The 20,547-nt window shown below is 35.5% G+C and overlaps 1 protein-coding gene across 1 annotated transcript in view; it reads right to left on the reverse strand.

Moving 5' to 3' along the window:
* The window catches only part of LOC106874649 (protein FAM135A), a 303,488-nt gene that overhangs the window by 65,380 nt on the left and 217,561 nt on the right, over positions 1-20,547 (reverse strand). The window contains exons 11-13 of the mRNA XM_052969428.1: positions 8,832-8,976; positions 7,795-7,844; positions 1,421-1,599 (exon numbers count right to left, since the gene is read on the reverse strand). Coding sequence (XP_052825388.1) covers positions 1,421-1,599; positions 7,795-7,844; positions 8,832-8,976 — 374 coding nt within the window. The remainder of the gene's footprint in view (positions 1-1,420; positions 1,600-7,794; positions 7,845-8,831; positions 8,977-20,547) is intronic.

Genomic DNA, 20,547 nt, shown 5'->3' on the forward strand with positions numbered 1-20,547 from the left:
ATATATATATATATAATGAAAGCAATAAATACAAAATTGAAAGAAGACAACATTGGAGAAACAAGTTTCAACAAATATTGTATTAGCTTAACACTTAAGAACAGGGGATGGATGAATGGGCAGACATAGATATTTCTTGCATTTGCACATACCCAATTGACAACTGGTAATTAACTGAATTGATAACAGTACATACCTGTCCATGATGGATGTAAAGTTAAATTAACTTGGTGGTAGGGTGCATAGAATATATAGATGTGGACATAAACAGCATAAGGAAAAATAATTAGAAGTTGATGAAACTAGTGGTTGTCTCCACTGACAAATACCATCTAATATATAATTTGTAGAATAAGATAAATTTGTTTTCTGTAAGGACAGGTGAGTTAAGCTCCAATGTTCCAGACAGGACTCTTCTTTGAAGATATGAGACATGTGTGGAAAGCCTTTCAAAACATTTCTCATTCCCAGTTTCTTTTACAAAGTTCATGACTTGTTTTATACTGGCACAGATTATCACTAGTTTTCATGGATTCTAGAGTCTCCCCTCTCCCTGCCACCACTGTTCTATGCTCCTCTACTTTAACTATGCCATTCACAACCTTCCAAGACACTTGCATTTATTTTTTTCAAGAAAAGTCCTACCAGAAACATCAAGACTCACTGATCCTCAGAGAATATCATCTTTTTACACAAATTTTATTAAATACTGAGGCATTGATACTGATGTCCTATAATTTCTGCCTATTGAGTAACCAAACAATAAAATCTAATGAACACAATGGATGGAGAAAGAGAGACAGACAATAAACACAGCTGCAGACTGTATGACCAATGTACTCATAGAGGATAGGCCTTTCTTATAATACACAAGGTTTCTTCTGCTAAGAGTGACACAACCCCAGGGTGAATATTGTTCTCATAATTTTTAACTGCATCTTCTTTTCTTTTGAATTCATCTTTCATTCATGTAACAATCCAGTGACATGAATGAAGGATATTATTATTGTTGCTTTCATGACTACTTTGAATGGGAGTAACTCCCACCTCAAATTGCCCACTTACTACAGAATACGCAAAAGAACTATTACAGTATTAATCCATGCACAAAGTGGGAGGAGAGACAAACACATTTTCTTCAACAACCACTCCTCTCTTTAAATCTGTACTGGCCATTCTAAAACTTTTTGGAATGGGCATACACCCATTCCATGATTTAAACAGGAAGAAATTCTGTAGAAGCCCAGATACAGTTAAAAGAAAAATAATGGTAACAATTCCATTGGTCAAAAAGCATCAAAAGTAAAGCAAATTTGGGGAAAAAAACTGATCAGTAATGTTTCAACATAGACTACTTGCTGAAACATCATTGGAATTTTAAAAATAAATAAATAAAGAACAACAGAACCAAGAAAATCACTGCATAATGTTTGAAGTTCCTACCCGTTGCTGATGATGATCAGAAGCAAGCTGATATATAACAAAGGAATCTAAATTGATAGTATCCAAGAACTGGTTCCATAGAATGACATTCTCAGCACACAGTTGTGTTACATGGGTACTTGCCCGTTCCAGAAGATCTTCCTCATTATCAAATTTCTGTAAACAAATAATTAATAGATATAAACCATCTTTTAATACAAAAAGTCACTCAATTTGGGGTTATTTTTTCGATAAACACTGCTTTACAAAATTAGTCCATCTGAAAGTCTTTTACTTTGAATCATAAAAGCTTTGTGGTTAATATGTCCAAATGCTTGGACATCACAATCTGAAATCTTGACAAGCCTTAATGAACACCTGTTGGGTCACCATATTTTGTTATGCAACCATACTATACTACAAAGTATATTAAATACTTTTATAAGTCAATACTGTGTTAGCAGTGCTACACCCATTATCCATTTCTCATCTTTGATCTTATGGTTGTTTACATTAGGCATATCAGATATGAAATGCCATAACAAAAATCAGTGCTGGCTATAATTTCTATAGAAAATCTGTAGAGATAACCTTAACAAAACAAATTTTGTCTTAACCCTTTTGTTACCATATCCCTGTTGAAATACACTACCTCTTTTTTCAATTAATTTTGAAAACAATGAAAAATTTATTAAAATAACTTTGTCATTATTTAGCTCGTGTCTAGAAAATAAATTAACAGGAACTTAAAGGAAGATTGTAATTTTGATCACTTTAACCCTTTAGCATTCATATTATTTTGTCAAATGTAAAACTTATTAATTCACAATATTCTGAATTTATCATGCATTATCTTTTAGTTTTAAGATTTCAATCTTGCAAGTGTTTACTTTTAGAATGACATTGAAAGGTGTGGGAGGCTGAATATGATCAATTTAAACATAGGCTTGGTAGAATATTTTGGCTGGTTTAATTGCAAAGAGGTTAAAATGGAGAATTTGCATTATAGAACTTGGAGCTGTTTCAAGCAAGTTTGTATTAAAAGGATTAAGTTATAACCCAATTTTGCAGTCAAGTAGTTTGTATAAGAAAAAATACCTTGTGTTTTAAAATGTATGAATGAGGCTTACACTAAGTTAATACAAACAGAACACCTGTGCCAATGGCACATAAGAAGCTCCTTTTGAGTACTGGGCCTCACGGAAGTAATGACAAATGACTGAGACCTTTGGCAATATATCATACTTGAGTAGAAGACCCATCAAGCCAAGTGAAATTGTAACCATGGCAGATACTGGTATCATGCAACTGGCACATAAAAGCACCTGTTACACTCTTGGAGTGGTTAATGTTAGGGAGGGCATCCAGCCATAGAAACCATGCCAAGTCAGACTGGAGTCTGGTGCAGCCCTCAACTTACCAGCTCTGGTCAAACCGCCCAACCCATGCCAGCATGGACAACAGACATTAAATGATGATGGTGATGATGATGATGAGAACAGGCAGCAAAAGATGAGATGGAAGTGAGACATCTTAAGTGGCTAAGGATGAATGAGGAGTGAATGTTGTACAAAAGCTGATGAAATGAAGATCACAGAACAGAATAATGAATAAACAAGTAATAGTTGTACAGATTTAGGAACTGCCAGAGGACAAGAGAAACAAATGGAAAAAGAGAACGGAGAGTAGGGAGATTTATTTTAATGTATGATGTCTTTTTTATTAATCTAAACTGTTTAATTGTAAACATTCCTATTATCCATTCAATCCGTAAAGATTTTCCAAGTGATCTGTTAGTTGTTAATTAAAAAAATGTAGGCATTATTGGTAATTATGATAGAAAAAGAACGCAATCATGTTGATAATGAAAAGTAAAGACAATTACATCCAATATCTCAGTTTAAGTAAATCCCAATCAAGAAATGAGAAACCTATGGGGTGAGGGAGGAATGGAGAGAGAGCGAGAGAGAGAGAGAGAGAGAGAGAGAGAGAGAGAGAGAGAGAGAGAGAGAGAGAGAGAGAGAGAGCAAGAGAGAGTGTGTAAATTTTGTAGTGGTGTACAGATTTTATATATTAATAAAAAAAGGTAATATCATTTGCTGAGCACTTCCATCTCCTTCAGGGATTCATCATGATGAATCCCTGAAGGGGATAAAAGTGCTCAATAAATAATATTTATCCAAATCCTGATCCCCAACTTCTTTTATTAATACATGAAATTTCTACACCACTATAAAGTTTATACACACACACACACACACACACACACACACACACACACACACACACACACACACATGTACATAGCATAGTTTACACTTATTACTCCTATGTCTATCTGCATTTCAAGGGTCTTATTTCTTTACCTAATAAAATCATATAAGAATAAGGGAAATTAATAATAAAATAATAGAAACTCCATAACTCTAGTTTAGCCATAAAACATCAAAATATCTCGAAAATATAAAAAGAAAGAAAAAGGAAAATATTTTTAGGAATTCCAAGTTTTATAAAATACATATTTCTTGAATCAATCTATCTGAGAAATACATCTTCAAGGACATTCATTTATTGATAGCAAAATGGGACATATCAAACCCATACTAATTAGTTTCCTAGATCAAAATTAACCCTTTAGTTTTCAGATTACTCTATCAAATGCAATGTTTATATATTCACATTGTTTTGAATTGATCCTACATTATCTTATAACTTCAAGATGTCAATGAAGTGATTGTTTATTTTACAATGACGTGTGAGGGCCTGGATCTGGCCAGTTTGAGCATAAAATAGGCAGAATATTTTGGCCACATATGGCTGGTTTAATTGCTAAAGGGTTAAACAAATGTTCTGGAGAAATATCTTCACACCACAAGGTCTTATCGAACATGTCTGGAAAGTTCACCATCATCAATTCACTGCAGGGAAAGTTCACCATAAGGAATGTTCATCGCCAGGAAAGTTTATGGAGAGATAAGTTCACAATAAAAGAATAATTATACTACTACACAGTAAACTTTCTTCAGGGTGAATAAATGGTGGAGAACTCTCCTGCAATGAATTGATGGTGGTGAACTTACTTGTAGTCTTTATAGAGTGATTTTAAAACAAGAGAAACTTACAGTTATAACACTAGAGTCAGGATTCATCACTAAAAGTTCATTACTAAAAGGCATATTGTAAGATTTTCTGACTTACATCACTCCCAATAAAGCAGTTTCAATGTGAGTGCTCAACCTACTAGAAATAGCAATCAAATTTTTCTCATTACTGTTTGAAAAAGAAAAGAAGACTTGATGGTCACAGCTGAAATGACTTTGATCGTAGAACTATTTGATAATGCTGAACAACAATCTACTTGGAAATTTGATGAAACAGAAATAAATTGGAGTTACCACAGATAAACCCTTTAGCATTCAGATTACTGTTTGAGCTAGAGAAGAAGTTCCAGGTATGGAAACAAGGCCTAGAATCAAAGGGCCTTAGAGTTCACCTAGCAAAACCAAAGTCACAGTAAGTAGGAAGGCAGACAAATCACAAATTCCTCAGGTAGATGGCCTGCTCAATCTGTAGAAAAGGTAGAAACTCCAATAAGAAGCACTCAGTGTAAGCTTTGGACACACAAAAAGTGCAGCAACATCAAAGGAAGGCTAACAGAGAAACTAACTTTTGTATGCGAAAGGTGCACAGGCATAATAAATGCTGAACATGTGCGTAAAATAGACTCCATCAACTGCCAGGGGGGCAAGCTAGAGGTAGTAGTTGACTTCTGGTATCTAGGCAACCAGGTTAGTAGTGGAGGTGGATGTTCTGAGAGCATAGCCATGAGAATAAGATTAGGTTGAGCAAAGTTCAGAGAGTTTCTACCTCTGCTGGCAACAAAGGGCCTCTCACTCAAAGTGAAAGGCAGATTGTTTGATGCCTGTGTGCAAACAGCTACGCTGCATGGCAGTGAAACATGGGCTATAACAGCCAAGGACATGCATAGGTTTGAGAGAAATGAAGCCAGTATGCTTTACTAGATGTGCAATGTCAGTGTGCATGTTCGACAGAGTGTAAGCATCTTGAGAGAAAAGTTAGGCATAAGAGGCATCAGATGTGATATGCAAGAGAGACAACTGCACTGGTATGGTCATGTGATGCGTATGGATGAGGACAGCTGTGTAAAGAAGTACCAATCTTTAACTGTAGAAGGAACATGTGGTAGAGGTAGACCCAGGAAGACATGGGACGAGGTGGTGAAGCAATGACTAGTGACCGAAATCTGTAGCAATGTGTTCTACTTAAGAGGACCCATCAAGCCAAGTGCACCCGTGCTGGTGGCACATAAGAAAATCAACCTTTGAACGTTGGGCCTCATGGAGGCAAAATGGGTGAGTTCCTTTTGAGTGTCGGGCCTCATGGAGGCAATGACCAAGACCTTTGGCATTATGTCATGCTTGAGAAGAAGGCCCATCAAGCTGAGCAAAATCGCAGTCATGGCAGATATCAGAGCCACACAAATGGTACCTGTGCTGGTGGCACATAAAAACACCCATTACACTCTCGGAGTGGTTGGCGTTAGGAAGGGCATCCAGCCATAGCAAACCATGCTAAACCAGAGAGGTGCCTGGTGCAGCCTTCCAGTGTGCCAGCCCGGTCAAACCGTCCAACCCATGCTAGCATGGACAACGGATGTCAAATGATGATGATGATGAAATGTAAATGTATCAGTGTGCATGTACAACAGAGCGTAAATGTCTTGAGGGAAAAATTGGGCATAAGAGGCATCAGATGTGGTGTGTAAGAGAGACAAATGTGCTGGTATGGTCATGCAATGCGTTTTGAGAAGGACAGCTGTGTAAAGAAGTGGAAGGGACGTGTGGAAGAGGTAGACCCAAGAAGACAAGGGACTAGGTGGTGAAGCATGATCTTCAAATGTTGGGCCTGATAGAGGTGATGACAAATGACTGAGACTTTTCACGATATGCTGTACTTGACAAGGCTCATCAAGCCAAGTAAAACTGTAGTCATGGCCATTGCCAGTATCATGTAAATGGCACCTGTGAAATCGTAGTCGTGGTTGTTGCTGGTATCATGTAAATGGCACCTGTACTGGTGGAATGTAAAAAGCACTCATTACACTCTTGAAGTGGTTGGCATTAGGAAGGGCATCCAGTCATATAAACCATGCCCAATCAGACTGGAACCTGCTGCAGATCTCCTGCTTACCAGTTCCAGTCAAACTGTTTAACCCATGCCAGCATGGAAAGTGAATGTTAAATGATGATGATGATGATACATACCTTGTCTCAGTTTATCTTTAGAATAGCATTATAGGACAGGTGCAAGAGGCTAGATCTGGCTGGTTTCAATATAAAATAGGTAGAATATTTGGCCCTGATATGGCCAGTTTAAATGCTATAGGGTGAAGGCATATGACTTGATTGAAAAGAACTGTTTACCTTTTTGATACCAACCTGCTTGAGACTACAAAGTGATCTAAATTATTACCTTCCAAAACAATTTCTTGTTAATCTTATGTTCCAAACAACAGCTTAATATTCATTCCCACTACAAGTACAAGGCCTGGAATTTTTAAGGGATGGGATTTGTCAATTACATCAACCCCCTGAGTTCAACCAGTACTTATTTCACTGAACCTGAAAGGATGAAGTTGACTTTAGCAGAATTTGAGCTCAGAACATAGAGACAGACAAAATGCTTAGCAGCATTTTGTCCGTGCTGACAATTCTGCCAGCTTCACTATCTTAGACAGCAGCTTAATAAGGACAGTAATTTTACAAAATTCTTCATTATTTTCAAAATTAATTACAGGGAAAGGTAGAAATATGGTAACAAAAGGGTCAAAACACTGGCTTGTTGTTTCAAATTACATCATATATAAAAACTCTAAGCCTACCAAATTACATCACATATAAAAACTCTAAGTCTATTTCAGTTTATTTGATGCTAAAAATACTAACCAGCTTTATTTTATCAAATTATAAAACATTGATGGGAAATAAAAAAAAAATTCAATTTCCATGCATTAAAATCAGAATGTCTTTAATATTTTCATCTCCAGCATCTTGCCAGAAAGTAATTCTTGTTTGACACTTAAGGTCAAACACTAATTGAAAATCTTCACCCCACTTGACAAAAATATGTTGGGGCTATTTAAGTTACAAATCTACATTTATGATATTAAAAAAAAAAAAAAACAGAAGAGATACTCTTTTTTTTTAATATTCTAATTTATCCTATAATAAAAAAAAAAAGGAGCTACAAAGAAACTTGTCTGTTTAACAACAGATAGACTGAACATGTAGGAAAGAAAAAGTATATAAGAAAACTTGAAAAGAACTTTCAGGCAAATGGTTGTTTACTTACCTGTAAAACTTTCATTAATTCTTCTAGTTTGGTATGACAATCTTTCCTCTCTGGGGAAAAAAAAAAGAATAAAAATAAAAATAAAAAATAAGAACGTCATTAATCATTTCCAGCAAAATCACATTTCATGTCAGCTTATTTTATGAGTGCTATTAAATACAGTTGTTAAGGGGTAGAAACATTAGAATACCTGACTAAACACTTGTTAGTGTATACTTTTTATTATATATATATATCCCGAGGACAAAAAGAATAGCGAAGTGCCATACTGTAGATCTTTTCAACCCATGCAAACATGGAAAACAACACCAATGACAATGATGGCAATAAATCATATTTTTAATATCCATATTTTCTATATTGGTATATTTTGTTGGTTCTGAAAAGCTGAAGCAAGTATTATATAACAACTGAAGAACCATATTACAATGGAGTGGGACAGAATATCTATTTCTCTATAAGGTGAACGCAGTCAGGTAATTTGCCTTGTCTTTAAAATATTGTTTCAAATTTTGGTACAAGGCCAACAATTTCAAGGGAGGGGACAAGTCGATTACATTGGCCCTCAGTTCCCAACTGGCATTTATTTAATCAATCCTGTAAAGATGAAAAGTTAAGTCAACCTCGGTGGAATTTGAACTCAGAACATAAAGATGGATGAAATGCCACTAAGCATTTTACCCGGCATGCTAACACTGCATTGCTGTCTGAGATTGCTTCAGACTCTATGATACAAATACTTTGTTTTAAAGCGATTTAAATGTAAAACTTCCATCATAATTTCAAGTTAATTTATTTTCCATACACCAGCTAATTAACAACAAGTTATCTTACAAAAGTCTTCATTAATTTCAAAATCGAATGAATCAACAGCAGTATATTTCAAGAGAAATATAGTAATGAAAGGTATAAATACATAAATCTTGCATTAAACAATCTCAGTACCATCTTCTAAGTCTCAAAAATATCACAGAAAGCAATAATAAAACATTGCTCTTTTTATACATTGGTCTGATATACCTAGTTAAAATACTTACCAACAGTAGGTAGGTTTGACATTAACTTACTATAGCTTACAAAGGTTTCTTGTAAACTTTCATAAGCTGAAAGTAGAATGTGGCAGATTTTTCGATGTGTGTAACAAGCACCCTGTAAACTTGAAGAGCTGATGAAAAGTGAACTCTGCAAAAAGAAATTTATGGATAGAAAATGAAACACAAATTAAATATGATTGACTTAATAATCTAAGGAAATGCAACTTTAAGGGGGAAATGCAAAGATATCAAGATGACAGATTTTAATTTTGTTACATAAATTGTTTTTTCTTTATATTTTGTGATTTTACAAACATTTAAAAAAAAAAACACGACATAAAAGATTTAAATGATAAATAAATTTATTTAAAATAATCTTAAAATAAGATGAGGTTCTTAAAGCAGAAAATACTGGGCTAGGAGGAGGCTAACTAATGACAACATTTATTTATATTAGCACAGAAGCTAAGTATGAGCTTTGTTTTGAATTTCTTCTGTGTTTTTAGTAGGAGGAATCGACAACACAAAACAACATTTACAAGGAGTAGTAACTTAGGTTAGTAGGAGTCCAAGTGTGAACAGAACAAAAGAACAAACAAAACAAAAGGGACAATAAAAAGAAAATAAACGTGCTTATATCACACACTGAAACAGTCAGTACCATAATCAAGGCCAGGAAATGTTTTATAGAATGTCATGTAACTTATGTAGCTATTTTTAAGCCAAAGGTGAATAAATATAACAAACATGGCAAGGTTGATAAGAAGTAATAAGCAGCACTCCTTCCCTTGCCCCTGTATAGGAGACCACATTCAACAGTGTTTCTGAATTTTAGATATTAAAAGATTAAGATAGAATTAATCAATGTTTTCTTGGTTAATGCTAGCTTAATCTTTTAATAACTAAAAGTAACCTATTACGCTGTACTTCATGCTATGTGTATTTTGTTACTATTTCTTGTATGTTTATGATAATTTAAAATTGTAACTGTTTTGTTTTTTTAAAGTGAATCTATAAAGAAAATATACCTTTGCTTATAATGGCTGTAAAATTCCAATTCCATAAAAGCTAAAATGATACAACTGCATAAAAGTATTTTGGCAGTCATATCAAATATACAGTGTTTAAACCCTTTTGTTACCATATTTTCTGTTAACATATGCTGCCTTTGTTTCAATCAATTTTTAAAATAATGAAGAATTTAGTAAAATAACTTTCTCATTATCAAACTGGAACATTAATTAGCATGAAATTATGATGGAAGATTATAATTTAAACCACTTTGAAACAGTAAGTTTATGTCATAGAACTTGGAGCAGTCTCAGGCAGGTTGGTGTCAAAAGGGTTAAAATGTAAAAATCAAAACACATTTCGACACACACTTTTCAATGCTTTCAGGGGCCAGACAAATTTCACTGAAGCAGATTTTCTAAGGCTGGATACCCTTCCTGTAGCCAATCCATATAGTACCTCATGGTTGAACATGGTTTCACAGACGATTAAAAGTGAACATATATGACTGTGAAGCTTGTTGACAAATATTACAAGATGTCAAGGCAATGTGACACAAACTCAAACACACCAGACTTCCAAATCTCCTCACAAGTCTTTAGTTGACCCAAAGCTACAGTAAGTGACACTTGCCCAAGATGCCATGCAGTAGAACTGAACATGAAACCATATGATTCGGAAACAAACTTCATAATCACAGAGCCATAGAAGCAACTATAAGCCACAGCTGCATGTGTAGATGATACAATAGTTCTTTTTTAATCTAAAATATACTTTCCTTCATTTTCTACACTGCTCTTCCATCTATCTCGTCTTATAGGCTGTAGTTTCCAGCTCCGAATTTCTGGAACTACCGTGAACCCTGGCTTACGCTTATTGTCCAATCCCCATATACTGCATTAATATTCCTTGCACTTTCCGTTGTGTTGTTGCCTTTATTGAACTCATAAAGCAAAGTATGTCAATTATGCTCCTTTGTCCCGTCCATTATAGCCTTGAAAAATAACTGTTAAAATCGAACTCTACTCTTCAAACTTGCACTAAGAATAAGGACAAGGTAAAATTACTACCTGCTTTTATAGCAAGTTGATGTAAGTAGTTTATCCCGTCCCCCTCCGACTTTTAATTCATGCAATTGAAAAAAAACGCATTATTTATGGGATGACCCAATATATATATATATATATATATATATATATATATATATACACACACACACATATATATATAGTAAGGAATATAATCCACAGTAAATAGATATAACTGTCACAAATATACAAATACTACATGAAAGCACTTGAAAAATAAACCTCTTTATGAAAGAATTGATATAATATTCATTATATTTTTGTATTATGAGCTACATTCATACATGAGAATACTATTTGATTGTTTCAGTATGCACACACACTCATTCACTCACTGACACAAACACTATCAACAGAGCAGAGAAAAATCAACATAAAACTATAGATAACAACATGATTACAACAACGATAATGAATCGATATTAATACATATATAGATTTACATTCAGGAATCCATAAAAAGTAACACACACACACACAATTTATATCTAGGCAGTGTATCATAAAAATGAAGCTGTAGTTTGATGGGAGTTTTATAGTACATTCAATCATTTATACTGAACAATCTACATACACCTACGCATAAAGGATAGTCAAGAGTAAATGATAACCAAAACCTTGAGTCTTAACTATATATGCTTGATATTTATTTCAATAAACTATAGCAACAGATACTTTAAAATCATGCAAATATCATCTAACTGATTGATCTAATTGATTTAGGGAATCGAGAGAGATTCTTACTTAGAAGTGCTGATATAATTTCTGACTAACAACCAAGTATTGATAATTCACTGGTTATAAACACACTGGTCATGCAGTGTGTTTATAACCATGAGACTTAATTTTCTATAACGTAAACAGTATAGCTATAAATAGAAACCATATTTATGCAGAGTTCACTGCTGTAATCAGTGGGAGCACTGTATAAATATGTTAGTTTATGCTATCTCTATTTACTCAAAGAGCATCAAGCAATGATATGATAGTTCTCCATGTGGTAACCTGAACCATACTACACCCTCCTTTTCATGTGACACCCACCACCTCCTTTCTCCTTCAACTGTCCACTCAACAGCTGTCCTTGCCAATCTCTCCAAAAGTAAGCACAAAACATTAGCCAAACAACTTCCTTCATCTGGCTGTTATGGTGACTTACAGTATACGTCGGCCAGCTCTTCTCATGGTTTCATCGTTTGTGATGTGGTCATGTTAGGTGAGCTTCAGAATATTTCTAAGGTACTGACAATGAAAATCACTCCCCATATTGCAAAACTTGTCCGTTCACCTCCATGTTTCACTTGCATACAACGCCACAGAAATGATAAAAGACTCTTTAATTAACAAGTGTTTTGTAATCTGTCAGTGCTAAGTCCAGAGAATGCCATGGGTCTAGAGCAATGCTCCACAACCTTTTTTCACTTGCAATACACTTATATTCTTTTCAAAATTCGGCAGCACACCTGAACAAAAAATATAACTAAAAGTATAGGGAAAAAGATTATATTCAAGTTACACCGTGGCACACCTAGTATCATCTCACGGCACACCAGTGTGCTGTAGCATAACGGTTGTGGAGCACTGGTCTAGAGTAGGAAACGGAATATCACATACCCTTTGAGCATTCAGATTACTCAGTCAAATTTACAGCTTATTCATATTGTTTTGAAATAATCATGTATTATCTTGAAGCTCCGAGATTTCAATGATGTGATTGCTTATCTTTACAATGACATTGTAGGGTAGGTGTGAGAGGTCAGTTCTGGTCAATCTGATCATAAAACAGGTAGAATTTGGGCCACATATGGTCAGTTTAAATATATCAGATTTAAATATATACTAACAGATTAAATATATCCTTGTTCAAAAGATCCTGAAACTGGCAGGATGCCCATAAGTACAGACTACCAGATGATTCAATGGTAATCAACAACAATATGGATTTTTCTACACTAGCATGGCTGAGGTGGTTTCAGCGCAAATAACTGCCATGATGGGAACATGATAAAAAAACATGATAACTCATCACAGATAGAGTGACTCTTGAGCAACCCACACACACTTTAACCTTGACATTCACTACATTTTTAGAATAAAAAATGGCTTCAAATTTTGTCACAAGGCCAGCAATTTTAAGGGAAGGTGTAAGCCAATTATATCACCCTCACAGTTCAATTGGTACTTATTTCATCAACCCCGAAAGGATGAAGGGCAAAGTCAACCTAGGTGAAATTTGAACTCAGAGTAAAGAGCTGAAAGAAAAGCTGCTAAGCATTTCGTCCAACTCATTGATGATTCCACCAGGTGGTTGCCTTGTCTTTTGAATAAATAATAAATGGTAAAATTACAAGAGAGTTTGTACAACTTTTAGATGTCTGCCTTAGTGACAAGTAATAGGTTGAGCCAACACAATAGCAGATATAAATAAGTTCACTTGTGAATTGGTGATGGAGAAAGAGAGGGAGTCCAAACAAAACTTGAGAGATGGGGAGAATAGTTTGAGTCAAACTTGAAGCATTGAATCTTAAAAGCAGAATAACACAACACTAAAACATATGAAGAGATACTGCAATGCAGACATGTCTAATCCTTGCTTAGATGGAAAAACAGACATTAAAACAAGGTGGTGGTGGTGGTGGCAACATCGGCAGCAGTGGAGGTAGTGGAGTTTGGTTGTATGAGATGAGCATGAAATAAATAAAAGCAAAGAGGGTTTCGGTGTAGCTATTCCCAATTGATTTACTGCAGATAAAAATCTATGGAAATACTGGAGAAACAAGTACAGTACAGTGATGAGATGGTGAACTGTAGAAGAGATAATGTTGAATCAATTCCAGATGATTACTGGAAGTAAATTCTCATGATAAATACATACATATATATATATGTGTGTGTGTGTGTGTGTGTGTGTGTGTGTGTGTGTGTGTGTGTGTATATATATATATATATATATATATGCATGTTTGTAATCCAGAAGGAAAGTATAACTCAGACCAGAAAGTTATTGACAAAATTTTCTGATCTCATTTGCGTTGTTCACAAATGCATATGCGTGGGAGGGGTGGGTGTTTTAATGCAGCTTTGTTACACCTGTAAATCTGAAGGTTCCCTAGATGCACTGGAGCCAGTGATCTTATTACACTTTTGGCTGGTGTGTAGCAGCTGTCAGGCCTGCTCTAGTATATCCATGTTGTTGAGATAATCAATGAGACATTTGGAGACAAGCCATAGATTCAGTACATGAAGTGAATTATACTCCAAACTGATTTACAACCAGTCTATATGTGCCGTTATATAATGCTTGACTGTCCAGGCTAAGATATAGCAGTCAGAGCAAAGTGGATCCAGTTCAGCATGTTTTGTGGGTTCAATTAATGGAACAGCTTTTACAACTGATTCATCAACCCAAAGAGGTAATCATTATTGTTTGGTACATCTGCTATATCCATATTGCATGGCTAGATGAAACTTCTTGATGCCATATTATGTGGTCAGATTCCCTTCTTAACACCACTCCTTACTAGTTTTTCAAGAAAGATATTTTATTCCTCACCTTTGCACGAAGAACTTGCCAGACATTTTATTTAAAGGAGACTTAAACACATCACCATTGCTGGAATGGATTCAGTACAAACACACACACACACACACAAACACACCAAAGGCTTCTACACAGTTTCTGTTTACCAAATTTCATTGTAAAAGTATCTGTTGGCTCAAGGCTATAGCAAAAGGCACAGGGTGCAACACAGTAGAAATGGCATATAAAACCATATGGTTACAAACTGAAACTTTTATGTCAAGAATATGGTATATTTCCAAAACTAAAAAAAGAGAAACTTGAAATCTTGATCCTTCTCATCAATAAACAAACACTTGAATCAGTTATTCACATTTATATCTGAAAAAGAAAGGGAGGAAAATAGGTTCTTTTATTTCTTCATTCTTTGAAGTACAGAAAGTGTTTCTAGTGATGAACACTTCAAGTAAGATAAAAGATTATACCAGCCTACATCCCATAATCTAATGGAACTAAACACCAGTGTTGAAAACATTTATCTATGAAAATATTGTTAAATATGGTGGTTAACAAGTTATGAGAAGAGCTTCCAAGATCAACAATCCATGACAATGAGGAGACAACACCTGAGTTCTTAATGTCTGCTTCTTCACAAACTTAAATGTTATTTATTATTGGCTGTGGTTCTGGAACACATATCAAACAGTTGGAAACAATGTTGCTGCTGTGACTGTGTTTAACCCCAGGTCAACCCTGATCTAGGAAACCTGATATCAAAGACATTCCAGTTATGACTATGACCCCCTTTTTTACAGACATGCTGTATCTCTTCCTTTTTTTCTAAGATAATAAGGGCGATTTGGCTGCTATTTCTAGCAGAAATTTATCCTAAACATGTAAGTTCAAGTATACTAGTATTAAAGCAATGCCTCAGAATACCAATAAAACTCATTGCAGCTCATAAGTAATGATACAGATCTACAGCTACCTCCATTAACACTACAAGGTTTCAATGTTCTAACCTTAACAAAGCCTGTGCTTTGAAATTAGGGTTCCATAGCAATGTATATAAGACTACAAAGACATACAACATTGCAGGGAGAGGGGATGAGAGAGAGTGTGCAAGTGTGTATGTAAATATGTAATCTTATTTTTAAGAAAATACTTTCTAGAATCGAAATAATTTTGTACTTTGCCTACTACGTGACTCACGTGGGAGACAAAGTGTTTCCTTATCTGAAATCTTATTTCATTTCTATTGGACATTTCATTATGAACGGAACACAATTATAAAATAGAGAAATAACAAACAGATATTTACAATAATCAAGGCCAATATTTTTTTTTTAAATGATGCACCAACATCACAACAGGCATGACAAACATACAATAAAAAAGAACAAAAAATTTCAATAAACAAGCAGATAATAAAGCAATTTCAATAATTCTTGATGTATAACATGTTACAGAGTTTTATAGTTCTTCACGTAATACACACACACACACACACACACACACACACACACACACACACACACACACACACACACACATGCACACGTGCACACATACATTTGTCCATGTAATGAGAAAAGTTGAGGGAAAAACATCTAAAAACTCTATAATAATAGGAATGGAAAATGACTAAGACAATAGAATAACAAAGAAAATGTTTAAAGACAACCATTTTGCTGCTTTGAGTTTAATTCCTTCCTCTGAATAAAGGGGTTCACAACTACTATTTGCCAAGGATAAAACACCAAGGTTATTCCTTCCCAATGAGACAAACCCAACCGTTTCAAAAAAAAAAAAGATAGCTTTTATTTAACATTCATCCTTTCCATTCCAATCATATACAAACACATACATATAGACATACATACATGCAAAATAGAGCACTATATAATAGAAATGAGACTATATCATATTTATTAAGAACAATATTTTACAGGCTACCAGCTCATTTTGCTATATGGCAGTCCATCAAAAATATTTGAAAAAATTATCAAAGATCATACTACGAGAGCAAGGAAAAAGGAAAGCATTCTGTCTTTGCTTCCCCTTCTTCTCCAAGTATTATGTATATACTAAATATGTATATTAATGTTTGTGAATGAATATCATTTTGGCAAAATGCATGTAAGTATTGCGAGATTCATTTGTATGCACCTACATGCATCATTATAGCAAAATAAATATTCATCTATGAAAGCTAATTTGATATCAAGATATTTCTAGGATAGTAAATCATAGCGTATTAAGAGATATATTGCATGTCCCACAGCATGCAAAATCATTATACGTCTTTATCCTTGTGTTATTACAATAATTTCAGAATAGGAAGATCAATAAGAGAAAAATCAACATAAATAATCATATTCTACACACACACAACCACAAGCAAGATAACTAGCATTGTTCTGAAAACAAATAACTTTTTTGAACATAATTTTTTTGAACATAATTCTGCCTAATGTATTATTATTTGAAGGTGGCAAACTGGCAGAAACATTAACATCTCAGACAAAATTATTTTGCTGCATTTCTTCCAACTTTATGTTCTGAGTCCAAATTCTGCAGAAGTCAACTTTGTCTTTTATCCTTTTTGAGTCAATAAAAATTAGTACCAGTTGAGCACTGGGGTCGACATACTCAATTAGTACTCCCCATCCCAGCTTCCACCAAAATTTCAGGCCTTGAGCCTATAGTGGAAAGGATTATTTATTTGAAATGCAACAATTGCATTTTCTGCTAACAGGGATATACAGTTCAATATAAACTTATCCCTTACAGAAATACAGACAATCAATTCTCCACAAAGGGATTCATAATAAACAATGTTCATGGTCATTCCACACTGAGCATCGTTCTGGCTTCCAACATGTGCATCCAACATAAAGTTGTCTGAGAGAAGCAGTGAATTTCCTCAACTGCAGTCCAGCCACCTTCAACATCTGACTTTGGGATTTAAAATGGCATATTAATAAGAGTGAAGAGCACCGTCTGAGCGCGATCATTGCCAGAGCAGCTGTCTGGCTTCCATGACGGTGGCACGTAAATAACACCAGCGTGATCGTTACCAATGTCGCCTTCCTGGCACATGAAGGGACATTCGAGCAAGATTGTTGCCAGTGCCGATGGACTGGCTCCTGTGCAGGTGGCACGTAAAATACACCATTTCGAGCGTGGCCGTTACCAGTACTGCCTGACTGGCCCTCGTGCCGGTAGCACGTAAAAGCACCCTCTACACTCTTGGAGTGGTTGGCGTTAGGAAGGGCATCCAGCTGTAGAAACTCTGCCAAATCAGATTGGAGCCTGGTGTCGCCTCTTGGTTCACCAGTCCTCAGTCAAATCATCCAACCCATGCTAGCATGGAAAGCGGACGTTAAACGATGATGATGATGATGATGATAGGGTTCTTGAGATGAATGCACCATTTTTTGCAACATTTGGAAAGTTATAGTTTCAGTAACATGGGAGCATGAGATTCTGAAAAGTTATTCTAGCTTCATTACAGATATGAATAATTCACATTATGAAAGACCATGATGAGTGTGCCTACTTTTAAAATTAGGCATTAGAGACGCCAGTGAATTTAGAATAACTATCTTAGGTAGTTAGCCACTTAATGTGGATCAGGAAATGTATCAGCTAGCTCAATAGATAACTGTTGCAAGAGATGTGTTGATGACACTGACTACACTTCTCTTCCACACAAGCACCTGTGATTTTGATAGTCAACAGAAAGCTCTTAAGTAGACAGTTTTTGTTTCAGTTTATCAACATGATACAAATACACTGACTCTTCTTATGTCAATTCTTCCTTGTGCATCAATTTTCATGTTTTTATGGCCAAACTACAGCAACTTAACCAGATAACTGAGTTCCATGTGTGTGTGTGTGAGAGAGAGAGAGAGAGAGAGAGAGAGAGAGAGAGAGATCATCATCATCATCATCATCATTTAATGTCTGCTTTCCATGTCTGCATGGGTTGGATGGTTTGACAGGAGCTAGCTAGGCAGAAAACTTCGCTGTCTGTTTTGGCTTGATTTTTACAGCTGGATGCCCTTCCTAACACCAACCACACTGCAGAGTGGACTGAGTGCTTTTTACATGGCACTAACACAGGCAAGGTTAGTTTTGGCATGTTTTTTTATTTTTTAAAATTGGATGCCAACCACTTTATAGTGTGGACTGGATGTGTTTCACATGGCACCAGCACTGCCAGGGTCACCAAGTAATTTGCAAGACAAAGATCCTTTGAGAGGGGGGGTGGCATTGAAAGTGATCTTGTGCCAGATAATGAAAGCTTAGAGTGTGACAGAGAGACAGAAACATGTGTCTTGCTTTAGAGGAGATACATGGTTACTTTCTACAGATAAACAGCAATGTTCTGTCCAGAACTTGTGCTGCATGGTGAAACATTGTGCATACACTGCCGTTAATCATTCTACATGTTCTTGCCATCATCATCATCATCATCGTTTAACGTCCGCTTTCCATGCTAGCATGGGTTGGACGATTTGACAGAGGACTGGCAAGCCAGAAGGCTGCACCAGGCTCCAAACTTGTCTGGCAGAGTTTCTACAGCTGGATGCCCTTCCTAACGCCAACCACTCCGAGAGTGTAGTGGGTGCTTTTACATGCCACCGGTATGAGGGCCAGTCACACGGTACTGGCAATGGCCTCGTTCAAAAGGTGTGTTTTACGTGCCACCTGCACAGGAGCCAGTCCAGTGGCACTGGCAAAGACCTCACTCAAATGATTTTCTAACGTGCCACCAGCACAAGTGCTAGAAGGCGACAAGGTAATGATTACACTCAAATGGTGCTATTTACGGGCCACTAGCACGGAAGCCAGATAGCTGATCTGGCAATGAACACTCTCAGACAGTGCTATTAGTGTTCCACTGGCACAAGTGCCAGTCATCAAATATTGTTCAATTTCGATTTCAATTTCACTTGCCCCAACAGGTCTTCGCAAGCAGAGTTTAGTGTCCAATGAAGGAGAGGTTGGCATAGGTACCAGTCATTGGATTCGGTTCGATTTTGATTTCAGATTTCTTGTGTGTGATATAAATGATTGTTTATATTGCTTTTCCTCTTATTGATCTTCCAACTTCAGACTCTCAGGATTAGTCTAATAATGCATGAACAAAGAGGTATATTGCTCATATAGCTAATCATTTTGTATACTATGGGACATGTAATATTGTCTAAGACTTGCAGTCCTAGAAATACATTGATACCAACACCACATGAGCTTACACAAATTAATATTTATTTTGCAGAAAATATTTATTTTTCAGAAAATGCATGTCTGAAATATCCAATTTAAAACTAAACTGGCTCCTCCCATTATTTATTTATTAATTTATTTATTTATTTATTTATTTATTTATTTTTCTTTGTTTCCATAGATAACCAGCAGTGTTCTGTCCAGAAATTGTGCTGCTTTATGAAATATTATGAATGCATCCCAAACACTCATTTTACATGTTTACATGTTCGTAAAACCATTGCTAATATTGTAAGTAGCATGTTCATGTCCACCAAAAGTACATGTAGAAAAAAAAAGTAAAGATACATTCATAAGTTTACTGAAAATACCCTTACACATGTTTCATTGATGAAAAGATCCATTCTACAAGGATATACCTGTAATCAAAATACACCTGATTGTGTGTATGTGTATGCATAGATACACTTACTGTTGCATATTTGTGTGTTAATGACATGGAAAGATGCAGTGACCTAACCCCAAATCTTATTTTTTCCTGAACAAAACTAGTTAGTTAACAATTAACCACACACACACACAAACATATATAAATTGACATACATAGACATACATGCATGCATACACATACACACTCACACGCAGTCTACAGAAAATAAAAGAATTCTCAGACACAGGATAGCTGTGAGGACAGTTTCAAAAATTCTCTGTAGCGGCTTGCTGGCCACTTTTTCCCATCTTCTAAAGGGTATTTACCCAATTTTTTAAGCTGTCTCTACAGCCATCCTGTGTTTGAGAATTCCTTTATTTTCTGTAAAATATCAACTTACTCAATACTTCTAAGTTTGTTTACAATATATAT

The sequence above is a fragment of the Octopus bimaculoides genome, chromosome 7 (genome assembly GCF_001194135.2).
Source record: "Octopus bimaculoides isolate UCB-OBI-ISO-001 chromosome 7, ASM119413v2, whole genome shotgun sequence".
NCBI lineage: Eukaryota > Metazoa > Mollusca > Cephalopoda > Octopoda > Octopodidae > Octopus > Octopus bimaculoides.